This window comes from Melanotaenia boesemani, chromosome 3, assembly GCF_017639745.1.
Source record: "Melanotaenia boesemani isolate fMelBoe1 chromosome 3, fMelBoe1.pri, whole genome shotgun sequence".
NCBI lineage: Eukaryota > Metazoa > Chordata > Actinopteri > Atheriniformes > Melanotaeniidae > Melanotaenia > Melanotaenia boesemani.
The window spans coordinates 34,657,019-34,667,474 of record NC_055684.1 but is presented as its reverse complement, the minus strand read 5'-3'; the positions used below and the strand labels follow the sequence as shown (position 1 = coordinate 34,667,474).

The window sequence follows — 10,456 nt, the reverse complement described above, 5'->3', positions numbered from 1 at the left end:
TGGAGACGTTGTTCATTTGACTGACATTTGTTGAATATTTCATTTTACAGGAAAAAAAACTTAAACTATTTTATGTGGATTTCAGGAAGGGGAATATATATATATATATATATATATATATATATATATATATATATATATATATATATATATATATATATATATATATATATATATATATAAATATATATATATAATTTTAGAATGAGATTGAGAATTAAGCATCTACAGATGAATTTCTAGTAGATGAATAATAATAATAATAAAACCATTAGTTTATTTTAAAAGGAGGACATAAAAAAATAAGGATGAGCTATAAAATATTACAAATGAGACTGAATGCTTTCAACGACCTTTCAGTCATCATCGTTTTCTCAAAGGACCATCATCCACATGTCTCAACATTTCGGTGCTGGCGCGCGCTGTGAATTTAAACTTGTCACATGTTATTTGGGGAAATGTATTGCTACAGCTGTCACCTATTGCTTTCAGACAACTAACCCAGATTTTGTTGGCGCCAGAAGAGTTTAAGGGGTGGAGATGGAGGGGGGGCGGACAGCCCTTGCTGACTTCAAAACGCACCGATAAATATTGGAGATTGCCTCTCTGGACGAAATTGCTCGTAAACAATCCGCTGGAGTGTCATTATGTGTGTTTAGGGTGTAAAATGAGCCAGGTGACACTCGAATAGGAAGGGATGGTGTAGGACCCATGTGCCTGCTGCAACAATATAATATATATTACCAAAAAAAAACAACAAAAAAAAAAAAAAACACTGAACCTAAACTTGAAGTAATTTTCTGTCATCAGGAAGAGTTAAATAAGAAAAGAGGGATCAGATATGGGAAAATTACAGGCCACTCCACGGCAGTTCCAAAAGGCTTTCTCTGGACTTTCCTGCCATTCAGGCAGGGGTTAAACTCGAGTAAAATAATTGCTGTAATGAGCAAAGGCAATCTGCCGCAGACAGAGGCCGGCTCCAGCGAGGCTGTAGCTGCAGGCAAGGCGGAACTTTTATCATTCCTAAAATGTCAACGGGGGACTGGGACGGGCAACACTTCTCCTGCAGCGCGCTGCGTTTTCCTCCTCTGCAGCTCTGAGAGGCTGTTGTTCCAAATAAGCTGCTGGAGCGTCTTGTATTCCCACAAGAATCATTTTCAAAGTTCATTTAAAACGTTTTCCCCATAGTTTTATTTAATTCAGGCCGTGTTATTTATTTATTTATTTTTTGTCTTCAGATAATCTCCGCTCCATCTTCTCTATGGTACATGAATTAATACATAATCCCTGACAATAAGTTGAAATCACACGGATGAATGCTCTATCTGAAAAGAAGAGAAACTTGACACAAAAGAGCCAAAGGGGATCCGTCCATTCTTCTGAACTCTTTCATTCTTTTGTCCCCACGCTCCCTATCTTGCCCGGGGCCAAATGCAAAACAAAAGTCACTTGTTTATATCATCCAAAAGATCACAGGAGGCTTTTTGACTCCGAAGCTAAAACCTCTTGATCCCCAAGAGAGGCAAATGGGTTATTAGCTTGAATAAATGATTGTGAATGAAGGGGCCTTTAACCTTTGTTTACTTTTCAAGAAGATTTAATGCCACGTTTTAAGATGAATAAAAGACAAATGTAACTATTTTTTGCATGTTTGTCTTTAAATGTTTAATTGTGTTGCTTTCATTCATTAGTCTTTCTTGTCTTTCTCTCCCTTTAAAAAATGGTTTTAACCTTTTGATGACACCTTTATGTCTTTTCTGAGTTTTTATTTGGACCAAGATTTAACTGACACATTGAAAAACCGTTAATAAATCAAGAATGATTTGACATATATGAGAAGGATAAGTTTGTGCTTTACTTCACGAAAAGACTGGAGATTGATTTAATTTGCAGAAAGCCGGTTTTGATTTTATAACACTGAGTCAAGGTAAGTTGTCTCGCATATTATTTCAAGACATCGGGTTAAATTTTACTGTTATTTAATGATTTAATATTCCACCAAAAGCTAATATATGTTAACTCGTGACAAACACTAAACGTCTACCATTGGTTGTTAAGCAGGAAATTCAATTTTACACTATTTTCAATTCAAATCCACAAACTCTCCTTTAGCCCAACTTTCTGACAGATACCACACCACCACCTTCTGTTCACAGGCGGATTAACATAAGACACACTCTTTCCCTTTAATAAAAAAGGCATCAAGTTTGCGCTTATGAAAACACGGAAATTTTCCTTTTCATTCTTTAATTTATGACCTACAGTCATGATGGACAGTAATCACATATCCTCTGGGTTAGCCTGCTTAGGCCTTTAAGGGACCCTAGTTTGCTTGAATATAAAATCATCATAAAATATTTTTGCTCTCCTGCTCTATGAAACGTTGGGAATGTGGTGGTATGAGCACTTTTTGGTCCATGTTGTTGTGATGTTTTATGCTCAAAGGTGGGAAAAAGAAGAACAATATATTAATTGATTTGTAATAATAATGTGGATTGTCATTTCTACGCATTTCTGTGACACCTTAAGACTTAATGAGTTATTCAGGCCTAAATTTCACGACGCACACCCACGTTTTTGCATTGAACTTCAGCGTTTGTACAGCAGGGATCCTGCCTCATAATCCTACTTGGACGTTATAAATCAAAGCTCAAAAACAAGCCATCATCACCAATTTATTCGCGGATGTCCACAAAAAAAAAAAAAAAAAAAAAAAAAAAAAGCTGCGTCCTGCAGAAAACCACATGTTCTCATGTACAGGAGTTTACAAGAACATTACAGTAGGCCCACATGTCTTTTTTTTTATTAATTCATTTCAAGTGGAGACAATCACAGAGTCCCAGTCAAAATCTAAGCTATAGGATATATAAATGGACTATGGTTCGGCAGCAGACTTCTGCTATAGATTTTGATAAGAGAGCGGATAAAAAAAACGGTTTCAGGCTTTTCTTTATCATTGTAGGAACCATATATGCAAGTAATTTATGTTTACGAGTATGCTGTTGTGTGCAAACTCGTCTGACAATTGGATGGTGGGTGTGTCACTTTCGGTCTGTATTCCGTGGTAAAAATAGTTGCAACCACCTGGTTGCTTCATGAGTCTTGGAGGACGAATGAGCGAGCTGAGTTGGAGTTACATTTTTTTGTTGACCACAAAACATCTTCGCCAATAGTCATGTATCATGTCTTTTATGTGCTGTTTACATTCCCTGCATACGCTGAATAATATTCAGATAGTGCGGATTATGCTACACTGTGACATGGAAAATAAACCAACGTGAGACAAAGAAGTTAAATCCTAGTGCGCGTCATCAGGCTGTCTCCAGTGTTTAGCCTACCGCGGCTGATGAACAAAGTAGAGTTGGACAGTTAACCACAAACAATTATAGTCATTTCCCTGTTCCACAGCTTTCTAATCTTTAAGGGGTTAAACTGTTGCAGGTCTGTGCAGGACATGTCATCCAGGGTGATGAGAAATGCAGTCAAACGCGCTTAAAGTCCACTAGAGGGCAGCGGCGTCGTTTGTGTAAGTGCCATGAAAGTTTAGGTGGCGCTGACTTTGTCCACGCGCACTGGGTTAAAAAAAATCAAAACCAAATCATTGTCTGTAAAACAATGTAATGATGTACCAAAGCTGAAGTATATCAAAAGTCTTCTATAGTGTACTGATTACCTCAACATGTGAAAAACAAGGAACAAAGTTATAAGCAGCATAGCTAAATTTACTGAGAAGCATAATTATTACAAATAGCGTGTTAGGTGTGCCAGCCATCTATCGAAAATCAAGGTAGAAAAACACTTTTTTACGCGCACTAATGAGACAACATTTCTTTTAAAATGCAATAAAAGTGGTAAATGTGATGGAAAATTGCCCGAAAACCCCATAAACTAACCGGAATCACGAACTGCATCGCTGCTCCTTTAATGTAAATAGATCTGTAATGCAGTCTTTACAAGGAAATTTATTTCAGCAGAGCAGAGAATGATTATTGTCACCTTGAGGCTATGGCTGTTTTTTTTTTATCTGAGCTGAGTTTAGCATTTTTAGCTTGTCACTAATCATAAAATTGTTCAATTACGTGGCAGCCTGCGGTTTAAATGTTCTGCTCTCGTTTAGCCTTAAAAGAAGGTGCATTGCGCGGCTCTATAATCATGATTAATAAGAATAGCAATTAAGCTTTATAACCCCACGGTGGGCCGATTTCCTAACCAGCCACATGGTGCTGACTAACAATTTGGCTTTTGCAGGGTTAATTAGCTTTGAGGCTTTCAGAAGCAAGAACTTCATTCTTGGCACAAAGACAAATATATGCTTATTGCAGCATGAGTCAGACTTTAATTAAACAGCAGATTGCAAAGTGGTTTTAAAATGATTAGTGTTTTTCAAAGGACTGGTGAGGCTGGGAGTTTATTAGCTTAGCTCAGATTTGGTGATAAAAACAACAGCTGGATGTTACCACTTTATTGTGGTTTGTGATATAATCATCTGCCATGTTTAAGCTGCATGTTTTTGTAAGTAAATGGATCTCTTGTGGACATTGCTTTGGAATGACAGCTATTATAAAATAAAATGTGATTTGCTCTTTAAGTTACTATCACTTCAAGGAATTTGCAGACATCATCCCCTCTGAGCAAGAAATAAATTCCAAAATCCTAAAATTTGGTAATAACTGCTTATATTGGCACTAAATACCCACAACGAGAGAGGAAAGCTTGTATTAGTGTTGTTAGAAGTAGCTTTATACTCAGTCTGAGGTCAGCACAGCATTAGCATAAAAAAATAATCCTCTTCTGATGTTGCAGTGTAGTACCTGGGCAACTGAAACCACCTTGTAATGGATCAAAACACCACTACAGCACAAGCATCCAAGTCCAAGCCAAGTCATCTCTGCCTCTCCGAGAGATACCTGATGATTTTGACCCTGGAACTGTGCGGTTCTTGCATGAGGAAGTACCAGAGCAATGAGCCCAAGCAAACTTCACACATGGATTCTCACTCTTGTATCCTCCACAAAACTTGCCAGAATGATTGTGAAATGTGGCAGGCTGCAAGCATAACACTTAAAACGGTTGTAGCTGTTAATAAAGCTGAATTTCTGTGAAGCAAATTTGCAAACATGCCAGGTACAATTTGTAGAAGTAAAAACTTGTTTGCACAAATAGATCAATCAGATCTTATAGGAAAGCTTTCAGACATGCAAAGTCAAGAAGATAAATCATCCAGTGTTATAAAGCAAACACTGTGACATTTTGATTGTCAATTTATTACTGTCTGATGGCTCAGTCACCTATTCAACGAGCCAACAAGTTGTCAAACAAGTTTGTGCTGCCAGCACCACATAGCTTTACCACATGATAACAACTCAAACCTCATCTGACATGAAGTAGCTGAGTGAATGTTGACTAGAACACACTATGTCACAGATAAATTTAACCCTTTCGATGCTAGCGCTCCTGAAGCAGACTCATAACTGGTTCTGTTTTCCAAAGGTTGCAAATGCAACAACATCTCTTTCTGTTGCGTTAAATTAGATAATGTAGCTGGGGATTTAACAAAAGGTTCAATAATATCAGTGTTGACTGACTTGTAAAAAAGCTACAACAAACCCCAACCTGATCAGGTTTATGTTAAACTAGAACTTTTTCATGTTCTTCTCATTCTGGCTTGGCAAATAGCTTCACCATTTAGTCATTTGAAGGCAAAGGTAGGAGGCTCTGGCATCTTAAAAGACAATGAAGCAGTGTCAACATCACTAATAAATTATTTGAGTGTATTTACAAAGCTGAGTTTGTACATGTAGTTTAAAACCAGTAACAATGACATAAACCACCATCAATTAAAACTTAGGTAAAAAAAATCTGTGTTTGTATGTTGTGCATTGATTGATTGATTGATTCATTCATTCATTCATTGTTTGGAACCCCATTAGCTTCCAATAAGGTGGTAGGTACTCTTCGTGGGATCTGCATACATGTCGCAAACAGTAAACATCCATTATATGATCCAACAAGTCAAGTTAAAAACATGCATTACAAAAACAAGAAACAACAATCACCTAAAAAAGATGTATGACAACAACTTCATCAAGTCAAATTATGATAAAAAAACAATTCTGTAACAAAAATCCCCTAAAATGAAGTTGCTCATTTAACTTTTAAAACAGTCTCAGCAGTTTTTTAAACCTAGCTTTGTGGGGTACGTCAGTGATACCATACACTGTGGCCCTGATCATGACAGATCTGCGTAAAGCATCTGTTTAGTAATATAACCTCTAGTAACCTGCCGAGTAGTGGGATTGATCTCTCTCATAAATCATTTGAGTGTATAGACATTTTGGTTTAATGCTTAAACAGATATTTCTAGAGAAACCCAATTAATTGCATCCCAGCCTCTCTTCCACTTTAAGCCATGAGAGACTGGGATGAAAGCTCTCTGTACTGTCATTCACCTGTTGGACAGTGCAGCGCTAGTCTAGCAGCTTTGTTCTGAGCTGTTTGAAGCTTGGATGTTTGTTGGCTGCACTTGACCAGAGAGGAGAACAATAATCAAGGTGTGACAACAACAATGCCTGTGTCACAAACACTCAGGCAAGGGTAGGAGATACCGGCACCCATTTTCTTAACATTATGAATTTGCTCACCCTCTAATAAACACCCATCTAACAATTTTGCTGAGTAATAGGTACTGCTGATTGTCATTTGTAGCATGTTTGCTCTTTAACATCATACTTAATGGCTGTTGGACTGAAACCCATATGCGATTCATTTTGAAAGTAATAAGCTGTGGTCTACAACATCAAATGCAGTGTTTAGATCATGAAAAACATTTCCAACCATCATGTTTGTCAATCATTTAAAGATAACAATTAGCCTGGCTGCTGCTGGTTTGTTGCTTTTTCTGCAATGAACACCAACATGTGCATTTTTCTGCTCAGTTTTACAGAATGTCGTGCTACGGTGGATGCATGAACATGCATTTGTTATGATATACAATGCAAAACAGTCTTGGAGAAACATAACTCACCAAATTCCTAAATTACCATACTGTTCATGCCATTTAGAAAATCCACGGGAAAAGGGCACATTTTTGTTAATGGTTTTTAAGGTGTAAATGGCTTCTAAACACTAGAAAACCTTCAGTCTGTTTGCAGTAGATGAAGCTTCCACCATTCTGAGTGCAGTAAAGATAGTTGGAGCAACAGAGGGCAGCAAAGTCCATGACTTCAATCAGTACACTTTCTCCCACTTGTTCAGAACTCTGCTGCTCGAGTCCTCCCTGAGACCAAGAAAGTGGACCACATCAGTCCAGCTCTGAGGTCTTTACACTGGCGCCTGTCCGTCAGAGAATAGCCTTTAAAATTCTGCTGCTGGTCTATGAAGCTCTGAATGGTTTAGGACCAAAATACATCAGTGACCTCTTGACCCAGTATGAACCAACCAGAACCCTCAGATCATCTGGGTCTGGTCTTTTATCAGTTTTCAGAGTCAGAACCAGACACGGAGAAGCTGCATTCAGCTTCTATGCTCCACATGTCTGGAACAAACTCCCAGAAAGCCTCAGATCAGCCCAAACTCAGATCAGGGGTAGTGTGGTTACAGAGATGGGCTTGGATCTGGAGAACCTGGTTTTCAAGGCCCCAGGCTGGCAACTAAGGTGAACCACTGTGGGCCCCTTAACCCTCAACTGCTCCCCGGGCGCTGGAATCTGGCAGGCCAATGCTCCTAGCTCCTAGCAACGAGGATGGGTTAAATGCAGAGAAAGAATTTCCCAGCTGGAATGAATGAAGTAGAAAAAAATCACTTTACTTAAATCCAGGTTAAAGACCAACCTGTTCTCTGCTGCGTTTTGGTAAAGTTCTTCTTCCAAGCTTGAATTTTTAAACTTGTTTCAAATACTGTTTTTCTCTAATGTTTTTCTTCTCCCTTTCTCTTTTGTTTTAATTGTAAATTGTGCTTATTTTGTTGTAATGATGTTTTAATGTCTCTGTAAAACCCTTTGAATCACCCTGTTGTTGAATTGTGCTATAAATAAACTTGCCTTGTGTTGCTGTAGGTCAGGCTGCCTTGGTTCAAAACCTGACAGGAAAAATACATCACACTGAAAAGGCACAGCCACATTTTTACTGTGGTTTCTAGACTATTGTGAAACTTTCTCAGCATTCACTCAAAATACAAACTGATTTTACAACATAAACTATAAAACCATTTATCTGTTTCTAAATATATTAGATTAATCAATACTTATTGAAAGATTATAACACTCATAAAGAAAAAAAGACATGACAGCTGACACAAAAAGAAAAGTTTTATTACATTTAAAACACTGTTGTGTATTTATCATAAGTAAAAAAAAAACATTAGAAAGAAACATAAATTTCGTCCAGCCTCAGTACAAGCAGCAACACAGCAGACATTATTTGGTTTAAAACTGGAGACATTCAGAGGGAACACACTGTACAGCTGTGACACAGTAATGTTTTGGACATTTTTTTCTTGCATAACCTTTTCAACCACCATGTATAACTCTTCAGATGTTTATAGGATGCCATATAGTGCTTCTTTAATATAAGTTAGTCCAACTACAGGTCATGGTAACATAAAATATTTCTCTTAATGACACATAAACCTTTGATCAGCCCTGCTAAGTAAGCAGCGGTTAAGCCCAGCTCACAAACATCTCTTATTGGTTTATTATTATAAGACTTCCATCGGCATGGTTGGCATTCAGCAAATTTCCTGTGGAAAGTTCTGCTCTCCTTGCTGGAATGTAACCACACATCTCCACTAACATAAGTTTGTAGCTAATCCAGCCAGCTATAGGTAGGACAAGGCATTGTGTGCGAAAAGCCACATGATGTGCTAACGCTGCATCTGAAACAACGCAAGCTTTGCTGATAATGGTACATGTTTGCTGTTCTACATTTTTGCAAATATGGATTTTTGTGAACGCTGTAGCTCAGTGTAGATCTGTCATCTGCTTTGTGTGGTGCTCATCTATCTTCTTGAAGTAACTGGAGCCTGTCATCTGGAAAGTGAGGTGTGCTGAGTCCAGTATCAATTGCATAACAGTCATCTGTGAAAAACACCAAGTCCTGCCCAGAGAAAAGAAAAGCATGTATGTGGTCAAGCTGCTCCAGCTCATAAACACAGATGTTGTTAAAACAGCTCGGAGAGGATCTTACCCGATAACAAATTCTGGTAATGATGTTGTACAAATTCTGGATTTTCTGAGTCAACAACACCATTCTGGGTCGCTCTCTGCAGTACTGGCTGGGATGGTTCAGCACCACATAGAGAAAGTCACGAAGCTTGCTGGTGATGCATGAGTTCTAGATAGATAATACAAGGATTTTAAAATCATGTCTGTACTTCCAGTTTTCTTATGGATTCATTTCTTATCAAAGATTTCCTATGAAAAGACAGTTTGCAAACTGCAACCAGTAAATTAATCTGATTAGAAATACAAGACAAAAACAACAGGTACCCATCAGCAAAGACCATCAGGAAAGGATATGCATCAATTTGATAAAATGTCAAATCAAATATAACTCTTATCCAACAACAGCACTATTTCAGAATCAATTAGTTTTACTACTTCAAACTAACAAAAGAATAAAAAATAAAGACAACAGCAAACTTCTTCTCCCCATAAGTCTTTTCAGGAACCTGGATCATACAGTATATGACCTTCATTTCAAACTTACATGCACATCAAGGAAGATTGTAGGAAGAACTTCAGCACATGTTTTCTGCAGCCAAACAAACAAGATCATTAGATTTAAATACCAGAATAATACGAGGAAGGTGATCATGGAGTAAACATGAATAACTTACAGTGCGTTGGTAGGTGTGGATTTTATTCAGCAGAGTCATGATTTCTTTGCTCAGGCCAAGAGCTCTGGAGTAGCAGGTCGGAGGTGCGCACTCCGTTTGCCGCACAAAGCTGAAGAAGCACACGAGAGCTGCGAGTCCCAGCTGCATGTCGGCAACACTCCGCCGCTCACCACTGCAGGTCCAGCAGCTGGTGCAGCCTTTCAAGCAGCACAGAGGGAGGCTGGCTGCAGTATTAAGCACGGAGTCAAAAAAAAGAAAAAAAAAAGACGGAAGATGACGTGTAGCAACGCGAAGCTCAGGAAAACATTTGGGTTCTGTTGTCAAGCTGCGAGGGATGACTGATCTTATCCTGCTGCCAGCAGCTCCACATCAAAAAGCAGTTTTTCTTTTTTTAATGACCGGTCAATAACTAAAGCAAGACTTAAAACCAGACAGCCAATGCTTTAACAAACAGGCAGATTTGCTTCACCTGCGGTCATTAAGTTGATTAGAAGAAATAAAAAAATGTGAAAATAATCTGAGAAATAGTTTTTTTTTTAAAAAATATAACTTAATTCTTTGCTTGTTTGTCTGTTGAAGGTATTCGGGTGTTAAAACACACACACACACACACACACACACA

General features: G+C 38.1%; 1 protein-coding gene across 1 annotated transcript; it reads right to left on the bottom strand.

The window, feature by feature from the left end:
• Positions 1–8,314: 8,314 nt before the first annotated feature.
• LOC121636881 (cytokine-like protein 1) lies at positions 8,315–10,087 on the bottom strand. The gene is made up of 4 exons (XM_041980723.1): positions 9,835–10,087; positions 9,705–9,749; positions 9,183–9,329; positions 8,315–9,092 (listed from the first exon to the last, which is right to left on the bottom strand). The coding sequence occupies exons 1-4, from the start codon at positions 9,979–9,981 to the stop codon at positions 8,991–8,993; spliced, it is 441 nt and encodes a 146-aa protein (XP_041836657.1). The 5' UTR covers positions 9,982–10,087; the 3' UTR covers positions 8,315–8,990.
• Between the last annotated feature and the right edge of the window lie 369 nt (positions 10,088–10,456).